This window comes from Stegodyphus dumicola, chromosome 3, assembly GCF_044657685.1.
Source record: "Stegodyphus dumicola isolate Sdum_Otavi_A_Nest chromosome 3, ASM4465768v1".
NCBI classification, from domain to species: Eukaryota; Metazoa; Arthropoda; class Arachnida; order Araneae; family Eresidae; genus Stegodyphus; species Stegodyphus dumicola.
Window position 1 is genome coordinate 270,081,137 of NC_140770.1, and position 24,161 is coordinate 270,105,297.

At 30.4% G+C, this 24,161-nt stretch overlaps 1 protein-coding gene across 5 annotated transcripts in view; it reads right to left on the minus strand.

The window, feature by feature from the left end:
* LOC118192400 (papilin-like) overlaps positions 1–24,161 on the minus strand; it is a 198,655-nt gene that overhangs the window by 99,836 nt on the left and 74,658 nt on the right. For 3 of the 5 annotated variants that reach the window (XM_035363369.2, XM_035363363.2, XM_035363384.2), the window contains exons 10-14: positions 16,078–16,210; positions 12,431–12,557; positions 5,599–5,800; positions 3,906–4,082; positions 1,247–1,420 (exon numbers count right to left, since the gene is read on the minus strand). In XM_035363369.2, coding sequence (XP_035219260.1) covers positions 1,247–1,420; positions 3,906–4,082; positions 5,599–5,800; positions 12,431–12,557; positions 16,078–16,210 — 813 coding nt within the window. Of the gene's footprint in view, positions 1–1,246; positions 1,421–3,905; positions 4,083–5,598; positions 5,801–12,430; positions 12,558–16,077; positions 16,211–17,140; positions 17,530–17,722; positions 17,793–24,161 lie in introns of those variants that run through there. The other 2 variants (XM_085814135.1, XM_035363375.2) reach the window with 2 other exon arrangements.

The window sequence follows — 24,161 nt, forward strand, 5'->3', positions numbered from 1 at the left end:
TATTATGTAAGTTAGTTTCCTTTAGAAAATCCTCCATGATGACATCTTTTCTATTTACATATCTCTGCATACCTCTAGTGTGTTTTGCCATAATTTAATAAATCCAATCTAAAATCCCTAATCTGTAATCTTTAAATTTAAAAAAAAAATTTACCTTGGAGTAATTTGTAATATAAAAATTTTATTTTATGTATTTCATTGAAATGGACTCTCATACACATGAACTTTACATTTTTATTCTGAAGTTTTCAGCATTTCACCACCAATGGCAGAAAAAAATTAAGTAATTAGAGGAAATGTCAAAGATTAAACTTTTAATGACTAACCTAAATATAAATGAACTATTAAATAAAAATATTTCTATTTTATGTCATTATAATTATGTGCTTTCTTCCCATTAAGCTTAATATACATTTAGTAAGCAAAGATACCATTTGTTAGAAGTATTGTTTTTAGGATAGTTCTGTGTCTGTTGCACTGTTATAAATGCTTTCTAGATTAAAATTTTATTGGCTACTTATTTTAAAAAGTAGTTATTTTTTTAATCCCTTAAGAAGACTAGTGGCTTATACAAAGATATAAATGCATGTCTCCTATCCTGAAAGCATTAATTACTGTTAAAAACACATTCATAAATGCCACAGAAAATAATTTTTTTAACATGGTTTTACAATCCCCAAAACTTTTGTGGCTAAGTTTATTTAAATTATCGTAAAACATGTAAGAGTTGGGGGGAACACTACCCAAGGAGAGAGATGGCTTCATGGAGGACATTTAAAAAAAAAATCTGACTCATATTCACATTACATGTGGGGGAAACCAAGAAAACTCCCATACAGTCAAACTGTTCATCAGGATATGAACTAGGGTCAAACAACCAGTGATTATTGGTCTTATTGCTAAAGTGCTGCCAGAAGGAGAATTATCCCCCCCTCTCCCAAGAAGTAGGACAAATAAATAACTTATTACAGCAAAAATATTTCAGAATTATTTGAATGGAGAGAAAAACAAAGAGGACTTTCTAAAAGGACTATGGGAATACCATGAAAATACCCATACAGGAACCCATTCTGCAGCCAGTGGCTGAGATCAGAATGCAAATGCAGTTTTAAACTTTCTGCAGTTTTAAACATTCAGTAACTGATCAGGCCCAAAAAAAATTTTGGAATTAAATATTATTGTTTAAAAAACTAATTATGGTAATTTAATATGCTATTTTAGAAGTTTCATATAACAAAATCTTCACCTCAGTCCATTCAGAAGTATGCCACATGGGCTCACACATTTCTGTTTTGGCACATGGTCGAGTAAGTTCAGGGAGTTTGCTAGCTTCACAAGCATCATCTGGAAATACCACACCATCTTCATTTGCACAATGAGCTTCCCTGGATTCCATTTTTGGGCTACAAGAACCTTCACACTATAATAAGAAATGCTAAATCACATATAAGAAATAATAAAATGTATATGAACTTATAATTTTCACTGAGGTAAAGCAACTAATATTATAAGTATTTCTCATTTGATTTGCATTTTATGTTTAGTAGATTCAGAAAAAAAGAGATACTGTTTGCCTATTATCAGCACCATACTGAAATGCTTCATTCCTCCTCCCCCCAAGAGCTGAGGCATCTTTTTAACCCCTTTGGAATGTTATATTGCTGAAATGGAAATCCTCTGCAGATGGGTGTGTTATATACGCCCCAAATGTCACTAGCAGCCGGGTGATGCATTAGTGCGTTACCACTTGCATTGATCTACCAGATGAGCATATCACATATACACTTTCAAATATACGAGTTCTACAATAACTAAAAAGCCTGACCTCAAAATGTATTTCACAGCTAATGAAATGCTACCAACTAGACTATCACACACTGTCTCCTTTCTGAATCATATATGTTATAATATTTAATGATATATTTTATTACTTTTTATGTATGTTTAGATATAGATTTAGATAAGATTTGTACACACTTAATCAAGATGTGTCAAATATTTTATTTTGTATATAGATTTTAATTACATTTTTTCAGAATGTATTAATATTATGTACTTATGACTATATTACTGTTAGATATCATTATAGGAAGAATCAAAGCAATTCATAAAAAAAATTGATGATATTTTTTAAAGTTAGGCTTAGCGACACAAAATACCCTGTCCTGCAAGATTATACTACTGCAACAGCTCACCATCCCCAAGGTGAGTTGCACTAAGCAGCACGCTGTCACACAAGTGGATGAAACACTGATGTATATATGATATATCCACTGTGAAGGTGTTAAACTAAAGATTCCTTGACATTTAACTTCCTCTACATACTGAAATTTTATGCCGTCTAGAAATAAACTGCTAAATGAGGAGTTAAAAGATTAAGAAGAATGAAATGCAGACCCAAGCATCACTTTCAATTTCATTAATAAACATAGCAATGCTTAATAAATTAAAATTTGGGGTACTTTCCCATTTTGCCAGCACAAATCTCGCCAAGCAGACTTTATTGGCGACACGATACAGTATACATGTAAAAAATGTTAACAGATGTTTGTTCTAAGAATTTTTTATTTTGAAGACATAAACATTTTAATATCATTCAAAATTTTATAAAAAGCAAATAAATAAAGACAATAAATTTGTAAAAAGACATTAATTTAAGAATTAACTATGCTTTCATGGTTCAACATCCTGATTCGCTGGTTCATATCATGTGACCCCAAGTGATCTCATCTCACGTAAACTGCGCTACAAAACTCTAACTCTCTCAGTAATTATCTGCATAAATTTCAAGTTAAATCTTAATTTGAAATAAAAGTTTAAAATGCAAGAATTATTTCAATTCGTATGAATAGTTCACTCAGAAATTATGTAAAACTGCAGTGCTTTACTTCACTAGAGCATTCTCATTAGAATTGATGAATTTAACTCTTGACTTTACTTTTTCCATATTTTTGCCTTTGGGTGAACTGTGTGATTGCATCCTAGTTGACTTAATTACCCCGAATGGCTTTAGGGCATAAAATTGAGCTATCTGGTAAAAATTTTATGTAATTTTATGTAATTTTATCATTAACTCATTTATTATCACATAAAATCTAAAAATGATGCATTTAGGATATTTGTTTTATGTTATTATTCATGCTCTTTAGATAAAATGGTAGATTTTCGTTTTGGCAGCGTGAATGATTTTAGGGTTTAAAGTTGAGCTATCTGGTAAAAATTTTATGTAATTTTATGCCAGTATTGAAAGAAACAATCAATCTGATAAGAAATGGCTTCAACTTCTTTTGAAAATGAGGCGTAAAAGGTTACCAGAGAGGCTATTCTGTTTGGCATCAGTTGTATCACTACTGCCGACTTTATCTCCTGCGCCAGCTAAACAGAAAAGTACCAAGTTTTGAATTTAGTTACAAAGGTCTATTTGAGTTCGGTTTATGAAGCTTAAAATCTTTTAATTCTGTTAAAAAGATTACTTGAATTCCTTATTTATAATTATTTTGTAATAAGGCATTGATATCAAATTCACATAAATAAACAGATGCTGCAGAGCTGCATTATATTAACAGTTTAATAAACTGTTAATATAATGCAGGAATTCAAGTAATCTTTTTAACAGAATTAAAAGATTTTAAGCTTCATAAACCGAACTCGCAGTATAAGTCATAAGATCTATTGAAATATTTAAATTACTCACAGTATTCTTAAAAAGTAGAACATATTGCTTCCTTGGCTTATTCTAATCATTCGACACAGATTTTAGTTCAGCTTAAACTTAAGTTTTCAATTAGCTTAGCTTTACTTCAGCTTAAACTTAAGTTTTCACTTAGCTTAGCTTTAGTTCAACATAAACTTAAGTTTTTTAACTAAAAAATAAATAACTTAGAACATCAATTGGCTCACATTACCCCACTCCAGTCGGAGACTATCCATTCCACTCCTTCACATGGTCCAAGATTACAATTCTGAAAATCAGTCGGCTTCCTGACTAAATCACACAATGATTCTTCCATGACTTCATCATTTTCTTTCGATCTGCATTCGACGGTTCGAGTCTGATTTCCAGAGCCGCACGAACTATCACACTATAAAAATTTAAAATGTTTTTATTTAGTTGCTTGAACCACAGCTAAAAAGTCAGTTTTTAAAGTTAGACATGAAGACATTATTTTACAGGAGAAGACAATTTATTATACTGTTATTATTTTACTGGAGATTTAAAATACATCTTCACATTTGAACATCAGTTCAAATAAATTAAATGAGTAAAGACTCATAAGAAGTTCAGTCCGATGATAACACCATCTGGGGATCTAACCCTTTGTTTGAATGTGTGTTTAATTTAACACATTTCATTGTGTTTACAGTTAATAAACTTATGCATGGCAGATGCATAACGGAAAAGTACACCTTGCACACACACACACACCAAAAAAGGGCACATTTCTATATGTCCCATTCTACTGGACAGATTGTCAAAATTTAACTTGCGTTTTCCATGTCTTGAAAGTGTAACTTAGGATATATATTAGATTTCTATGTAGCATTGCTCTAATCTAGGTATTTTGACACAAAATCGGTCTTTTTCTAAAATAGCATACCAATTTTTTTCCATATTTCAATTTTACGACTCAAATGTCAGTGTCAAGTTTTGTAAAAATTCCACGAGTAGTTTTTAAAAAATTAGCTCTCAGAATTTTAGCTCCTCCAGGCTAATTGAATTTGGTATATATTTATTAGTATCTCATTTTTTATTAAGCTTAGTTGATTCTTATTTTAGCATTTTGAAATTTAAGTGCATTCCAAATAAAATCCGCCAATTTTTTATGATTTATTTTAAAATTTGTATTTTAAAATAAATTTTATAAATTTTTTGAAAAACATTTTTGAATTACAACCTATGATATTTTTACCATCATCTTAAAGTAGATGTACTTCTATGCATACTCGCAAAAAATTAGTTTTTTATTCAAAATTTCCTAAGATACATGCGAATTTACGTACTGGCATGTTTTGAAATTTGGCATATTTGTTATTAGCAATAATAACACCAAATGCGATTTATGTACTTTGTTAAAATTACTTGAAAGTATGGACGATGACCTTTTTTTTCCTGCTTGTGTACAACGAAAAAAAGGAAAAAAAAAATTGGTTGCTATAAATTAAGTAGTTCGCCAAGTGAATTATTCTTGGTGCAAATTGAAAAAAATGTGCCAAGAAAAATTTTTTAATTTCTCTATAAATTTCTCACCAAAATTTAATATCTAGGCATAATTTGAGTTGTAGAATCAAAATATGGAAAAAAATTGGTATGTTATTTCAGAAAAGTCTGATATTGTGTCAAAACACCTATGACAGAACACTGTTATATATAAATCTAATATATATCCTAAGTTGCGTTTTTGAGACATGGACAACACAAGTTAAATTTCGACAATCGGTCCAGGAGAATGGGAGATATAGAACTATCCCTTTTTTTTTTTTTGTGCAAGGTGTACCTTAAAATCATTTAATTACATAACATTTAATTTAAGTTTTTAAAAATTGGCTTAAAACATGTATTACGCATTTATAGCTGTTTAAAATAAGATAAATTTGTACCTCCGACCATTCTCCAATCACCCAGTCAGGACATTCTTTATCTAAATTACAGGCACGCATGAAAATAGGTTTTGACTCTTGACACAGTTCCTCATCTACAATGATAGAATTTCCCTCGATAAGCTGATGACAAACCACAAGACGAAACTGACTACCACCTGCACAAGTTTGGCTGCATTCACTCCAGTCTCCAATTTGCCAACTATAGCATGAAGATGAAAATTTAGTTTATGCATGTTAAGTAAAGTGACCACATTTTCATTCAGACACAGTGGGACAAATGGAATGAAATGAGAATTATAATTTAGTTATGAAAGCAGACCAATAATTCAAAAAATATATTTTATTATCTACTTTTATATATTTATGTATAAATATACAAAAACATATTTATTATCAACTATTGGTAATTATAAAAATATTTGTACAAAGCAATAATTTGAATATTACATTTTAAAATTAATTTAATATTTTATTTTAAAAAATTATGATTTTCTTTCACGGTCATACTTTTTATCCGAGTGAATACTTTGCAATAGATTCGGATCATTTATTAAAATGTCATGAAATTTCTCACATGAAGTAGTCAAATTAGATTTTAAAGTTTTAATGTTCAACTGTGTTTTTTCAATTGTCCATATTTTATTAATACTAGAAAAAACATGTTTTGTTGCTGCATTTGTTCCTGGAAGGGAGAGCGAGTGTTCTACAATTTTCAAAATATTTTCATGAGGAATATTATTTTATTTAAAATGAAGGAATAACTCTGTTCATTTTTTGTCTGTTTCCACATTTGCAGACAATTAACACTTAATTTTTTTCGTCAGTAATATATCTTTTTACCAATAACACCTGATCAAAAAGATCATTTTCACAAATATTATTTTTCGGAAAATGGTTACTAATATATTAAAAAGATTTTTCCACATATTCCCATAAAATCTCCTTTTCTAATGTCACCCAATGAAAGTTTTTAATATTCTCTAATTTAACTCTCCGTTCTTCAAGATATTCCAAGCAGTTATTATAAAAGTTTCTGACTTCTTTCAGAAAATCAGGTCATTTAATGGCACCTTGTAATTCCAACCTAGTGATCCCCTTTTGAATAACTAAAGGAAAGTAATCGTTATCAATTCTTTCTCGCAATTTTGTTTTTAAATTATTTTCATTTGGCACTTCCACAATTGTAATTTTGTCCCCTTCAATAATTTTCACAGCATTTGTGAAATAATGTAGCTTGGTTTGGATGAACTGAAGCTAAATTTGTGATGCGTCATTTTCAAAAAAGAGCTGCAATATTCTTGGACATTTATCTTGTGATAAAAAGCATGATTTTATTGGTTCACATATTTTAAAAATATTTTCTACAGCTGGTAAAAGAGCTAGCCATCATGTTTTGCTGTAACCAATAATTCTTTTACATTCAATTTCTGCGCTTTCGCAAAAATCTTTAAAACTTTCAACACGCACAGTATATATATATAAAAATGCGAATAAATTTTTGCAGTAATATTTTCAACATCCACTGGAAGCAAGTCAGATGCTGTTTGAATAGCATTGTGTAGAATGTGCGCTGCACAACCTACTCGAATAATTTTTTTTGTTCAAACATTTGTCAAGTTTCATAAAAATGTTATTGATGCCTCTTCTAGCTTTTCCACCAAAATTTGCATTAGTGTTATCCTCAGAATAGGCAATAACTTTATTGTTAAAATTATTCTTTTTTAAAATAGTACTTATTGAATCAAAAATTATTTGTGAAGTTTCACCCGGCAATGAAACAAAATCTAATATTCTAATTTTAATTTCTGTTTGTGGATCAAAAAGTCTAGCATCATGATATATGGGTATAAATGTGCATTTAAAAATCTAATTCTTTCTGCAATTGTGAAAACGAATATGGTGAAAAAACATTACAAATAATTGCTTCGGTTTTTGTCCTTGCACATGCAAATTTTTTGTCGTACAATGTTTTGATCATTTGGGACGTACAATCAATTGATCTGAAACTTTGATTGTGATTTATGGTGAAATAGGCCTTCAGCTAATGCTAGCCGTTCCTCCATTAACAATACATATTCCTTGACAAGACGTAACGACAGTGATCGAACACCACCAAGTAAATCTAACTCGCTAAATCGCCTGCATGCATTATATGTTTTTTTTATTTCTTTATATTCACTATAATAATTAATAAATAATAGATAATATATTTTTACAATACATTTAAAATAAGAAATGCAGATGTTTTCTAAAAAGCGGGACATTTTTAAAAATCGGCGGGACGTGGAACAGTCCTCCAAAAAGCTCGGGAGGTGTGATCACTTTAATTTTAAGTGTCCAATAATTTAGCAACACTAAAAAAGACTTCAGGTTATACTTTTAATTCAGCATTAAAGCTTTTAAACTTAAAATTTGCCAAAGGTTATAAAGTTTGAAAATATATCAGATGAATACAGATTTAACAGAGGTATAAAGATTTAACCTCACTATCCAGTTTGTATAAATAAATGATAATTTTGGAAAGACTACAACAAATATGAATTTCATCCACTTTCCTTTTCTGGTGCAATTAATTCAAACATTTAGGACAGTTTTAATCAGTTTTTATTTTGTGTCAAGCAGGAGAAATCTTGTTTTTGATTCTCAACCATAAAGACCAAAATAAAAAAAAACTCTTCTCCAATAAAGTGCTTGTTCCAAAATTACAAATAATTTGCTGAATATAAAAGCCAAAATATAATGGTGACATAAGCTGGCAGGATCATTTATTTGAACATAGCCAACCATACAAGGGCTATGTGCCTAAAAAAAAAAAAAAAAAAAAAAGATATCTTCACAGAGGAAATTTTAAGGCAAACTGAGTAGGACTTTCAAGTCTATTATTAATTTTAATAGCATTTAGAACAGTGACATTTTCTAAATGTCACATATACTATTAGAAGATTAAGTTAACTTTTAAAAAGATTAAATATTATGATCTGTTTTCTTTTTATAATTATCCCAACTTATTGGCTCTTACCTACTTGGCATAGGTATCCAAATGCTGTGCTTTATAACATTTCTAATCTTAAAATAATATTAAAATTGTACAAAAGTTTTGCTTTTGTTATCTGACACATCTCACAACTAGAAAATTAAAGATTAAAAGACATTTGATATTGCATGAACATTAAGTGCTTTTAAAACTTAAACTAGGATAGTATCAAAACACTAAAGTAAGCCCAACTATTCAGTAATCAACTGATAGGAATATTTTTTTTTTAATTTTAAAAACTTTTTAACATAAAATTAAGGTATCCAACTATGTTCGACACTCAGATTTCAAGAACTACTAGAATTAAATCTATTATTGGTGTTATTTAGTAGAATACTACTTAAAATGATAGAAACAGGCAATAAAAATATTATCAAAGTATAACTTTTTGTTTTTTCTTACATTTTGGGTTAAAAATGTATTAAAATTCAGGATCACTAGATATGTTCGTATAAAATTCTTTATCAATATTTACTTTTATCTTTGCTTCTGATATTTATTAAAGTATAAGAACTAAAATCTGAATGATATAAAATGTCTATTAAATATACCTGTTTAAGCACATGTACTTGCTATTTTTTGAGAAATTTCTCTTTTCATTTACAAAATTGTCTGAAAAATTTCAGATATGTACATAAATCGAAACTTTTAGTCCATTTAATTCACAATATTTCATAAATTATTTGTGAAAAGTTTCAATAAATTACTATAGTAATATTTCAAGTTTTTTTGTAACTAACAAATTTGGAAAAAAATCAAGTTTTTCAAATTAAGTTTAATGTAATGCAAACACAAATAAAAGCAAAGAAAATCTTGCCAAGTATGAAACTTAAATTACAAATCTAATATTACTTCAGAGTGCTTAATAAAAATAAGAAATGCTCAAAATCGTCTTTTGAACATCATGAAAATTATTCAAATGAAAAATTCTCCTTTTAATGATATTTACAGTAGTCTATGTGCCTCTAGATATCAGCTTCCAGATTCTTAAAGAGAAATTTTGATTCATGGCATAGAAAATGAAGAGCCATAATCCTGCTTTTAACGACTGAAGGGATAAAATAAAAGTAGTTTTGGGAAGTTTGATACGTTCTGAAATAAAATAATAGAAATGTTTTGAAAAATTTCATCAAAATTGATGATCAGAACATAGTTGGATACCTTAAGCAAATAAGAGAATTGTAACTCCATTTAAAGCACAAACAAGGCTACATTTCAAATCAACAAAAACTATCATCAAACAGTAGCATTAATTTGTAGCGATTTATCACAAATAATGGATAAGCATAATGTAATGCTTTGGTTTTAATGCAAACCAAATTAATTCTCGATGATAACTTAGTTTAATTTGCGTAAAAAAAAAAAGATATAAGTTAACTGCTGTTTATCAGTTTTTCAAGTCCATTTTGAAAAATTTATTAAAATTTGAGACGTGTCTTCAGTGGAACAGCATGCAGTACAGAATTTTAAAATTTAAACTGGATCCTGGCATCAAGGAAAATGCAATTTACTATGTGAAATTGATAAATGTTGGTTGCAAAATGTGAAAAATTATGTTTTTTATATTAGTCAATGATGTGTTTATGTTGATTAAATAAATAAAGAGTCATTTGGTCCTTCAAATTTCTGCCATGCATGTTTGGCAAGATCTCACGGTTGAAAGAATTTCCTAATTAATTTTCACGGTTGAAAGAATTTCCTAATTAAATATGATGTTTTGCAACACTTTGCATAACTTCCATTTTCCATCCACTTTGCATAAATACTAACAATGGTAAATCACAAACAACCGATCGGACGTGCAGTTTTGGAGATACTCGTTCTACGTCTTTAGGACATTACAATCTGCCCTCTGTCAAATTCACTTAGATCAGCAGCCTTTCCCATCACTCGTAAAAGTAAGCGCAGGAATGATTCCTTACCTTTTCCAGCAACAATTAAATACTATTCCCACTTAACCACATGCTCTCCATGTCATCCAGATGAATTCATTGAAAATTGTGGGTATAGTCATAACGTTTTGGCTCAGTAACTTCTAATCAAGAATTGAAATACATTAATTATTCCACAAATTTCAAAAACAATTTATTTATTTATGTTCATTTTCCCTTCAAATAAATGTTCATAATTCAGAATATTAGCAGAGAAATAGGTAAAGCATTTGAAGAACAGAAGGAAAGAACACTGTATTATAGTATTATGTTGTCAGTGAAAGCTGAATACCATTGAAACATGAAAACTGGCAGAGATCTTACCAAAGGTGTGGCAATAATTATTGCGGAATTCTGACACCTCTTTCTTTTTAATAAACAAGCAGTGACCCACTTTGCGAAAAGGCTTTCATTGATTACAACTATTTTGTTAGACTCTCCGATTTTAACGGAAGCTTCATTTAGAATGTTATGTATCCAAACTTCAAACAAAAGAGTATTAGATTAGAGTATCCAAACATAATACCCTAATCTAATATTCTTTTGTCAGACATATTCAGCTAACTATATTTTGCCTATTAATACACAATTTTTTGGTGGTAAGATCTTACAACATTGAAAATAATCTACTGCTTACTACTCTGCAGATCCTAAATTCTAATATTTTTTCTTTTCCAAAATATATGAAAGAGTACAGCTTAAATGTTAATTTTTACCATTGCTCATAAAAATGAAAGGTGGTTTATTGAAAATAAATTGAAATTATGGCAAATCAAAGTGTAGATTTTATGAGTATGTTGTTATATCAGGCTTATCCATAATTGGTGCTAAATCTAATTGCTCGGCTACAGCTTCATGGTTGATGGTGGTATAACATATAAATACCAAAAATTCAACATCAGTTTCATTAAAAAAAAAAAAAAAAAAAAATCTATGCATTTTAAGGGAAAGCAGTAGTCTGGAGCCATGCGGAATGGGACTATACACCACCACCGTTTTGACTTCACCGTCATACCATTTCGCCAACCTGCTATTATGCTGTTGGTCCGATTTGCCATCAAACATATCTTGCCATATCATATTAAGATTATTTACTTTAATTATTTTGTTAACCTACTTAATAGTCGAGACATTTTTCTTCACATACCTATATATTGTATCTTGCCATATTACATTATTAAGCTTATTTAGTTTAATATTTTTTTATACGTATTATATACATCTGACTGTCTTAAAAGGAAAAAGCTTTTGTAATTAAACACAGCTCCTATAATTACTAAAATATTACCAAAAACTGATGATTTCCCCCCCCCAGGTAAAGCGTTTATTTGAAGGGGTTTTCTCAATGGAGGTTTAGCCCATAATTATGAAATGTGATTATTTTTTCCCATTTGATACTGACATAATTTTCTAATTAACTGTGTAGTTTTTTTATATCCCATATTTGTAAACAAATATATATACATATAGTATAAGCAACCTTTATTACATATTTCATTTCTACTTGATTGGCGAAGCTGTCAGTGAAGCGGCGAGGGCCAGATGGCAACAATGATTGTGAAAAGTCCTAGACCCGGAGGCATAGAGTAGCTGTTCTTTAAGCAGTAAAAATATGAATATCTGCTTTGATAAAATACCTATAAAGGCAGCACTTAAACAAAAGACACACCTTTATTCATTTTAGAGGATGTAATTCTTTTCATCAGATCAATCAAAGTGTCATTAATTTTCATATTTCATTCCATTATTTGGATATTATATTCATATACACAAAATCCAAATAGATTACACTGAAAAAATAAAATCCCATTCATTAAGTTTTCACTATTTTGTATTCAACATTAACAAAAATATTTATGTTTACCTTGCTGTACAGGGTTGAGTATTGCAAGAACTGTTAACATCTGGTTTTAGGGCAGGATCACACAATTTATCATCAACTATATCTCTATCACTTTTGCGAATGCACCGAACAGGTCTAACCTGCATCCCTATATTTTTAGAAAGAACACATGAGAAGATATGAGAAAATTTTAACAAAGAAATATAAAATATTAAAACTGGAAGAAAGCATTCATGTAAATGAAATCATAAATTGTTTAAATATATTAACTATGAATTAAAAATACCATATTATTTTGAAAAACTACTCCAGAATTGACACCACAATAGAATTTTAGAATTGGAAAGTTGGAGAAAATAACAAAAAACAGTCATCCTTCGATTTTTGATTCGAGCCGCACACTAATTTTACACCTTAAAAATTCAATAAAATAAGAAGTGTTACATAAATTTGAAATATGGAATTAATTTTATATGCACAATTCTTTTTAATAATAATAAAATAGATTGATTAACAAGCTGCATTTTTTTTTTTTTTTTATTAAGGCAAAGTCTCTGTGTTAATGAGCTGTGTTAAAGGAATGCTTCTGATATAAATTAAGGTAATCAAGCAGCTTTAATGTTCTGTACAACAGAATTTCTAAAAAATAGGGATTAATATTACATGAACCTCAAAGTTTTTGTTCACAGTTTTAACTGTTAAATGAATAAAATGTGCTAAACTCATTGGACTTTAGATGAATATTTCCAGATAATTACCAGATAAGATAAATTAAGAGGATTAAGGTGAAGAAAAATTTACCTTATAAGAGTAAACTTTCTTTTGTTAATTATATCTGATTCTTGAAGAATATATATTCTAAGTGCACAGATCTACACATAAACACATATAAAAATTTTTGGTACATACGTATTAACACAACCATCTTGGTGCAATATGGCAGTTTTTTACATATGAAAAGGAAAAAGCTACTTGTTGGGTGCAAGTTTGTGGTTTTCAAACCCTTTTTTTTAGAAAGATTCCAGAACGATCAGTATTTGTTGTAATTGGTAAATATTATCACAAGATATGAAATAAAAACATACTTTAGCAATTTAAAATACAATTGTGAATTATTAAATAAGGATTACATGATACATTTAAAAATAAAACACATCCTTCAAAATCTTTCATAACTTTTTTGTTATTTTTCTCCTGAAGAACTCAGCCCTCTGTTTTTACTTAAAAAAAATAAGAGAATTGCTAAAATGTGGCTTCGTGCAAACATTGGCTCCCTAGGAAATGCATTTCCTCATTGTTCTCTTTGGAAAATTTTTAGCAAAATTCTGTATTCCTGCAGAAATTTCACCACTGTTTCTCCCACTGCTGGTAAATTCCATAAGCTTGTAGAGTCATTAGGTTATTTCGATGCTGAAGACAGGAAAAGTGAGTAATGCCCTCACTGGTAACTCAAACCTGGACATCTTGATGCTGGAAAGAAGGAGCAAATACATTATATACATCACCTTTTAAAGGGTGACTGGGAATTAGGGGACCCATTCTCCAAATCCTGGTGGTGAGGAATCATTATCTACCACCTTTTTTTAGTTCAGGTGCCATTGTAGAGACATTAGGTTATTTTGATGCTGGAGACATGAAAAATGAGCAATGCTCTTGCTGGGACTCGAACCTGGACCTCTCAAACACGCGCCAAGTGTGTTAACCGTTACACCAAGAAGGCATGCTGGAAAGAGGGAGAGGTAGTGCAATAGGCAGTGCATCAGTCTCATAACCTTATAAGACCATATTTTAAAATTAATCACCAAAAATATCATGATTTGTTTATTAAACCCGTTTGAACTAGAAATGCAGTCAAAAAGAACATGTACGAAAATGGCAGTGCTGATTAACTGAATTTTTATGAGCATGGTTTCCCAGAGTTTGGTACAATCCACAAATTCAGCAGCTACTACTGATGTGGTTGTGTTAATATGTAAGTACCAAATCTTTAGCAAGCAAATGAAAAAAATTACATGTAAACCAATGAAATAAACAAGGATCATTAAAATGTGCATAAATTACATGCAAGTAATAGTTTTATTTTATCATATTATCACAAAATAAATAAAAGTCTGTTGTGAAAAGTTAAAAATTTGGGTATTTTTCCTTTACGTACCAATCAGACATTTTGGCATGTGTCTACAATGGAAAAGTACCCTGTGTGTATGTATGCAGTATGGTAAAGTACCATGTGTGAGCATATGCTATCTATAAACAAATTCTTGTAACTAGAAATGATTTACAATTATAAAACTTACCAAAATGCACAGCAGGTGCATAACAGAGAAGTACCAAAATTTTCCAAGATGTTAGATCAAAAAACATCTGCAGACTACATATGAATATTTTTGTAGTGTAAGAAATTTAAAAAAGTGTGAAAGATAAATTACACTTGCATAAAATTTATGGTAGAACATGCTATGCTACCATATTAAATGTGCAGTGATATATTATTGTTAACAATGCTGGGATTTGAACATATACTTTCCACTATTTCTGCATGAGGTGTTGAACAAAACATTGTAATAAAATATATCTTTCTGTTTCTTTCTTTTTAAAAAAAAAAAAAAAAAAAAAAAAAAAGAACTTGATTAACATAACACTATAAATCTCTCTAATACTATCAAAGATCCAATATAGAAGAATGTTGTTTTCATATAGAATGTTATATCATACAGAATGATATTAGCTAAGCTAACAGTTACACCAAAAAGCAAATCAAAATCATGACATTTTATAAGAAAGATATTTGATAAACACTGTAGAGCCTGTTAATGCAACAATGCTTTCAATAGTTTTAGGAATATGGTTGCAATACTGTATCACATAAAAATTTTTTGTTTATTCATTCATTAGTATATATGCTAGACTACAGCAGTGTGTTGCTGCTTGGTTTTCAGTATGTAAATCTTTGTACCTAAAAATAATTTTTTTTCCCATCATTTCATTCTTTATTTCTGGTGTTAGTAATAAGCATACTATCTACAGTGTTTTACCTAAGAGACAATATTAATATGGGTGTTAAAAGACAGATGATATCCTGCAAGACATACACTTTTCTTTCTGGAAACTTTCCTTGTAAGAATATGTCATATAGCTTACACAAAAAATGTATGAAGTAATTGTTATAAATAAGGCTTTTAGTCAGCTGCAGGCCATCAGAATCACATTTTAGGAAATTAAAAACTGTATATAAATTGTTTACTGTGCACAATATTGCCTCACCAAAGCCTTATCTGATTTAAATGTTAACCATGATCATACTGCTGTTTTATATTTATGTAATAATAAGCCTTAAGAAATAATTATAAAATAATAACCTTAAGAAATCAATGTATGTCATCTCCATCTACATCTCCAACAAGTTTATAAAATTTCAAATGGAAAATGAAAACACTAGGAGCATGCTTTCACTGTAAGTTTTAATATTAATAAATCAAACTTATATAGTTATCCTATGAAAAAAAGTTATAATTTCAAAATTATTCTGCAAAATGCATTTTTAAAGTATATTAAGTAAATTAATCTTTTGTTTTATATTTGTTTTGAAATACCACTAAAATTTACTGAACATATTATTGTATTCAAGCTTCCAAATATTCATAAGCTAATAAACATAAATTTCTTACCACCACCACATGTCTGTGAGCATGCTTCAAAATCAGCAGTTATCCAAACATAAGTGTCTGGATAAATACCTTTAGAGCTGGCAGGAACAGAATATTCATAACTGATACCTAGATATGGCTCTTGATACAGAAGCTGAAATAAATGTTCATCAATATATATTAGAATAGCAGTTCTAACACTAAAACAGATAAAAACAATAAAATAATAATCAATACTAAAACAGATATAATTAACACACACATGCACATATTTATAATTTCCTTAGACAAAAAGCCTGATTTCTTTCATTCAGAGCAACGAATGCACAAATCTCATATTAAATTGCCTCTTATATTAACTCTAACATTTCAAAAGGAATAACACTGAGTCATTCAGGCCCATTGTTATTCATTAGTTCTGCAGATTCTTGAAGGTAAAGCTTTATTAAGTAATAATACATATTTAGAAATTTTACTGAATTATAATATACTCCATTTTTATTTTCATCATTCTCTCTGTTGCTACAAAATTTTTCTCCCCAAAATTTCATAAGATTTACTGGAAAAGAAAATATCTACTAAGTATTGTGTGACAAACTCCAAACACTTTATCAGATGTAATAAAAAATAAAAGGAAAAAGTTTGGACAAGCACAGAACTTTTTAGATGAATAAGTGTGTCATTAATAAATCAAGTACACTTTTTCGACATTTCATGGTATAAAGCATATTTCAGATTCAAATTTCTTTACTAGGGAAAAGGGGGAGGACCATGCTATAAATTCATTGCAAACAATCAGTAAAACATTCAAATTTTTAAACTAATTATCATTACTAAGTCAGAGAAAACTGTTAATGGATGAGTTAAAAATGCAATATAAAAAATAAATAGAAGGACCTCAGAAACTCGTTTTCTTCTAATACTGCTTTCTATTTGCTTGCTTATATTTTCCACTTTCAAAGAAAATCAATTTTCAATTAAAATTCTACGTTTTTAACTTTATACTAGTTGATATAAAAAACCAGATCCAGATGTTACTTGCATTTTGCAATTTTTAATAAGGAAATTATTCTTAAGAACTTACATAATAGTTCCATACTTTAAGCAAATACCTGATTACATATTTCATTAAGCTGAAATCCATTTGGTGTCGTAAGATTTTTTACTTTATCACTTCGCCGAGTACCGCTAAATTCGCACTCAAAGAAAAATATTTTAAATAGCTCATAATCTCATAATTTTCCTTAAAATGAAAATGACTACTACCATACAGGTGAATTGACTTATTTATGAGTTTTGTAGTCTTACACATGTTTCGTATTTCTAAAGCCACAGCATTTGCAATTACAAGAAACAGAAGAGTAATTGCATATTTTAATTGTGTCATGAAATTCATGCGAAAGTCATATTTGGGGAAGGAGAGGAGTTATTTTGGAATTTTCAATGTTTCAATAATAATCTGTTGACTAAATTATGAGTATTTTCATTCACAGAAAAGTAATAGTTCTGAAGCAAATTAAAAATGACCGCCATAAACATACAATACACACGGGATGCCAAACATAAACTTTTCTTATCTTTTGTATTTAAATAATAAATACGAGAAGATAAGAATCGTTTTAAACTTTGATTTATACAAATTAAGACATAAACGATAAAAAATTACTTAATAATTGTCTACACATTAATTAAAAATACAACAATACGTAAGTCTAAAAATTGGCAACTGTAGTGACCAATAGATGACGCTTCAAATCTGTCTGCGACATCAAATAGACCTGAGATGAGAGGTGTTTTACGTTACGGTAATTCTTACTTTAATGAGCTATAAAATACCATAAAGGAATAAAAACTGCAGAATTAAAAAAAATAAATAAATAAAATGAGAAAATACTGTTTTAAATTTTATATTACGATACTGTTTGTGCATTCCAGATATTGATTTTTCTACACAGATGTTGAGTATTACATTTCACACAATAAAGCGTTATTTGACAGTGCTAAAAAAATCTCTGCGATATGTTGTAATGATGCATATTATATGCCAATATATGATTTTAATTTCGAATGTTACAATAATTCTCACTCAGCCTAACAAAGTGTTCTGACTATTTAATGTCAACAGAAAGCCTACGACATATTGCTTATAATATAGTAGCTCACGTTTGTTTCCGGGCGTTTGTGTTTTCCAGTTTTATTTGCAGATTTCATTACTAAAAATTAGAGATATTGAATAACTAAATATAAGCGATTTGATTATTCTTTCATGCAAACTATTGATCATCGTTTTTAAAACGAGTTTCTTTTCGAAAAAGGGATTTGAAACCTTTTGGGTTAAAAAAAAAAAAAAAAAAAGTTAATGCTTTGAAAATAAACTTACATAAATATTCGGACACGTTGTATAAGTTGAGGTTTAATAAAAACAATGAAAATGATGGAATACTTTATTAAACATACTTTATTTAAAATTACACTTTTTATGCGCTTTGGCATAGATGTAATTAATTTTTTGACGTGAGAATGTTCTACTTTGATCTCTAAGAATTGCTTTTAATGAAACTATTTTTTTCTAAGAACTGCTTTTAATACAGGTTTCTAAAAATTGCCATGTTTACTTATTCGCTATCCAAACTCACTTCGCACATGTTCCATAAGATTTAAGTCTGAAGAATCTGTGTGAGTTCTCATAGTTATTTTACAACGCAGTTATATAATAATCACAAGCAATGCATTTTGTCTTGTAATTTTCTTGCAGATGCTATCAGGTTTTCATTAAGAATGTTTATATTGATGCATATTGTTTTCTTTATAAAGTAAATTTCCCATCCCAGAGATAGTCACATATATCCAATCTCTCATGATTCCATCTTCATACTAACAGCAAGTTGTAGGTTTCATTCTTCATTCGGGTCTGGACTCACAGGAAGTCATCCATCGGACCAAAATTTGTTAAATTTTATATTGGCTAAGAATATTATTGCATTATTTGAATTTGATAAATCTTGGTTTATTATCAATTTTGAGAATGCCGGTGTATTTTCACGTTGACCAAGAAATTTCTTCTTGCAAATGTCCTATTGTATCTATGTATCTAATGGCTCTTCAAGCAGTTTTAGGGCTTCCAGGGCTTTTATTGCAAGTTGTTCTGCTAAATTCACTGTAATTTTGAAGGCATTAAATTTTAAGTTTTGTTTGATTTTTTTTAGGCAAGTTCTGGATTAGAATGTGGCTTAGATTTCGGTACATTTTGAACACTTCCATTCAACTTACACCAAAGATAGTTACTACTGAGTTTACTATCGCTTCGTGTTAAGGATTTTGAACATTTTGAATACTTAATCTCCAAAATCGTTAGCAGTTAAGTTTCAAACGTGTCTTATCGTTAATTTGAAGGCTCTTGCCATAATAACTTTAGATATGGAACTGTTAATATATTTTGATAAAAAAATAATAACTTCCGAATGCAATTGATAATTTTTATGATGTATTTTTATTTAAAACACAAATTATAACAAAAAATGGAGGCTTCCGAAATATCTCGAGTGTCTGAACTATTTTATGAGTTGCTAATTAACAATTTTGGAATAAACTATTTGATTTAAAAGAATATTTCTATAATATATGTATTTTGTAATAAATTCTAAAATAGAGAAATAATATACTAGAAAAAAATTCGGAGTCTATGATTCAATATTTAGTACAAGATATATGCGAATAAATTTAAAAAATACTAGTGTGCGAAAACAAATGTAAACCACTATACTTTTTTTTTTAAATTCGAGTAAAATTAGTAACAAGGCGAGTTAATAACACCCTTAAAATTAACATGACCCTAAAAACTAACATTAATATCTCACATACTTTCCATAGACTGAATTTATAACCTTCCGAAGGAAACTACTAAATCGAAAATTGAGATAATAAAATAATAAGCAGAAAATAGAAAATACACTAACGTTTCAAATTATAATCACCAGGTGTGATGTACTTGGAACGCACACACATTTTTAATGAAGCCAGTCCATAGCCTTTAATAATCAATTCCTCTTTTCGGCTAACAGGAAAGTTAGATCCAAAAAAAAAAAAAAAAAAAAAAAAAAAAAAAAGATTTTCTTAACTTATTCTTCAGATTCGAAAACTTAAGAAATTTCATTCTGAATTTTTGGAGCCTTTTCATTGTAAGTTCATTGAGGCCCAAGGCAATTAGTATCATCTTTTTGCTGTACGCCATTTCCAAAGAATTCACCTTTAGAGTACACGAGAACTGGTTGTCAACGTTTCAAACTACAGTTCGCAGGTCGTTGTTAACATCAGTAAGCTGATTGCGCATCTCAGTGTTAATTTTATTTTAGTGACTTTACCACTACACAGTGAGCATTTCGCTACAAACATATCATACTTTAATAAGAGAAATAGAAATGGAAAAATACAGCAAAACACCAAGCAAACAGCTCACCAAGATAAGTAATTGAAAGTATTTATTATTTTCTTAATTTACACCATTATGAAGAGGGAAATTTAAAATGATCATAATATATTTGGTTAAATCAAGGAAGAACGGTAAAGAGTTACTTTTATATACTTTCACTACAGTCTTCATTCGTTATATTTATGAGAGAATCTGTCATCAGTATGCTAGCTTCGTAACGCAGTTAGCAAACAAAAATTTATAATGATAAGGACAGTGAGATGGACTGAGGATGGAGGTGGACACAGCACTTCCTAATCCTATCTTGCAAGCAGATCACAGATGAAAGACACAATTTCTTTTTCTAAATTTCACTCACGTTGTGTTGTAAGAAAGTACTAGCATTTATATTAGGGGAACAGGAAAGTAATGTCGCTTTCTTACATTAAATTCACACGAATACATTTTTAACACGTTTTTATTTTTAATCAATAATAGAATCACCCTCGTTATCAACCTTTCGCCATCTAGTGTGAAGATTTTCAATTCCCGGACCGATATAAATCAATTGGTTTTTGAGTAAAATATCCCAAGGTGGCATTTTAGACATCAATCAAATTTTCAAATTTTTTGGCACAAAGAAAATGTTGTAGAGATCGAAATAAATGGAAATCCGAGTGTACGATATCGGGCGAGTATGGTGGTTGATGCAGCGCCTCCCATCCCAATTCATTAATTTTTTCCAGCGTCTGTCTTGCACAGTGCGATCATGCATTGTCGTGTTGCAGAATGATGTCTTTTCTATTGACAATCGCCGGATATTTTTTGATTAAAGATTGGTTCACTCGATCCAGTTGTTCACAATAAAGATCTGCACTAAGAGTTTGTCCAGGTTTCAGCAATTCAAAATGAACAATTCCGCGAATACTCCACCAAACACACAGAAGCGCCTTTTTGGGATGTAAACCCTTTGTAACCCCTATTAAAAATGCCTTTTCCGTTTTGGATTATTATATAGGACCCATTTTTTCGTCTCCAGTAATCAAATAATTTCGTCTCCAGTAATCTTCATAAGGAAGCTGGCATCTTTCTGAAGGCACACCTTTGTGAGTTTTCTGTGTTGTTGAAAAATGACATAAGTGCATAGAGGTATCAGTACCTATGTGACAGGAACCATTACGGCTTCCTGAACTAAGTTCATTTTTCTTGGGCTCCTGGGTAAAACCCTTTCCCAGTCTAGTGAAGTAGTAGGTGTCCGAACATTGTGTAGCGTAGAGGGAACCGTTATGGAGAGGTCTTACAAAGTTGAAGCTTCGAAGAGTCGTAATATAAAGAACTACTTCCAGAGACTCAGACAAGCATCTGTAGAGCTGATGTGTTACTGTATAGAAGTTAGGAAATGGGTGAATAGAGTCAAATATAAATCTGGGTGACGAGACGAGATTAGGTAGACCCTTCAGATGTATAAATGTCTGCTTTGCTCTGTAGTGAGGGGCAACTGACTGCTTTTACGCTCGCTTGTGACACCAATCTCAGAGAAGGCGCGGCAACACATGTGCAAAGCTGAGATACTCTTGGTCTCCTCTCATGCTCTGAAAACACGCTGAAACTTGATAGCATCGGGAGAAGAATAAAGACGGTTAGAATCTTTCCAGAAAGTTTGCTTTTTTATTCCTCACAAAATTGTTCCAGTGTTTTATGCAAGAGGAAATTTTCGTAGGAGGTGACTTCACGCGAAAATTTCATCTTGGGTGAAATCTGGATGCTCTCTTACAAAGCGGATTCAAAAAACGGTTCTGTGTGGTGCCGTTGAAGGAATACGTTACATGTGATGGATTGGTTGGCTTTGTTCTCTTCGGACAGATTATTTGGGGGGATTCAAACACCTGCTTTGCTTGTTTCTCTATTCTGCTTTAAATGTTCTTGGATGGTCGACCAAGGTTGGTTAAGAGTGTTTGACATGAATTTGCTTCCACTTCTGCCCTTAGCATGTAGTTGTGGACATGCGCAGAAACAACATTACTTTCCGGTCCCCCTATTAGTTTGTTCGTTGGATTTTATAGTTTAGTTTACGAGTATGCTGCAACCCTCCTGGCCGATAATAATCGGCCTCATGGTTAGCACAGCACACCCGACGCAGGCAAACAAAAATACAGTTAAAAGATAAAAACAAAATTTTAAAACACAGATTAACACAGATTGTGTATCTTTAAAAATACACTCACACAATTAAAAATAAGGAAAATCATAACATAATCAGTTATAAAACAAAAAATAGTAAGGCGACACATAACTCACTCACCCAACACATAAACTCGTAAAAAAAGAAAAACTAAAATAATTAAATATTTTTCATAGGAATAGGACACCATAGGAATAGGACATTAAAGTCCTATTTCTATGATAGTCTTGCTTTCATTAACAATTCTCATAATTTCTGTTGCTTAGCTATTCAAGAATTTTCTTTTTTTTTAAATTACATTCTGTTCATTTATTTTTCCACATCTCGTCCTCACACTCTCGGTCAGTTTACATTTTTCCATAAAATGAGCTACATGCCGTACTTCCCACAAGCCAAGCAGAAAACGTGTCATCCTAGCGCAGGGTTGGGTATTATAGTACGAGCACAAATATTACACATAGCAATGGTGCAAAGAAATAAACTTGACTTAGTTATGTTATTCACACGCCTTTTTTTGGATGCCGAGAGACATAACACTGATTTTTTTTTAATTGGCATTTAAAATCCGCTTTGTAAGAGAGCATCCAGATTTCACCCAAGATGAAATTTTCGCGTGAAGTCACCTCCTACGAAAACTTCCTCTTGCATAAAACACTGGAACAATTTTGTGAGGAATAAAAAAGCAAACTTTCTGGAAAGATTCTAACCGTCTTTATTCTTCTCTCGATGCTATCAAGTTTCAGCGTGTGTCAGAGCATGAGAGGAGACCAAGAGTATCTCAGCTTTGCACATGTGTTGCCGCGCCTTCTCTGAGATTGGTGTCACAAGCGAGCGTAAAAGCAGTCAGTTGCCCCTCACTACAGAGCAAAGCAGACATTTATACATCTGAAGGGTCTACCTAATCTCGTCTCGTCACCTAGATTTATATTTGACTCTATTCACGCATTTCCTAACTTCTGTACAGTAACACATCAGCTGTAGAGATGCTTGCCTGAGTCTCTAGAAGTACTTCTTTATATTACGAGTCTTCGAAATTTCAACTTTGTAAGACCTCTCCATAACGGTTCTCTCTACCTAGACAACGTTCGGACATCAACTACTTCACTAGATTGGGATAGGGTTTTACCCAAAAGCCCAAGAAAAATGAACTTAGTACACGAAGCCATAACGGTTCCTATCACATAGGTACTGATACCTTTATGCACTTTGGTCTATGCACTTTGGTATGCACACAGAAAACTCACAAAGGTGTGCCTTCAGAAAGATGCCGACTTCCTTATGAAGATTAGGTATTAATTAAAACAAAAATACTTTTTTTTTTAAAATAAAATAAGCTTTTATTTAAACATCTAAAAATGAACAGAAAGCATGAAAAAAATTGACCCTACAGTTTCATGGGAATAAGAAACTAAATAATTCTCTTTAGAAAATTCCCCTGTAATTTTATGTCATGAATAATAGAAAACATGGACAGCCCTTGGCATATTTGATATATTTATAAAGGTAAGGGCTTAC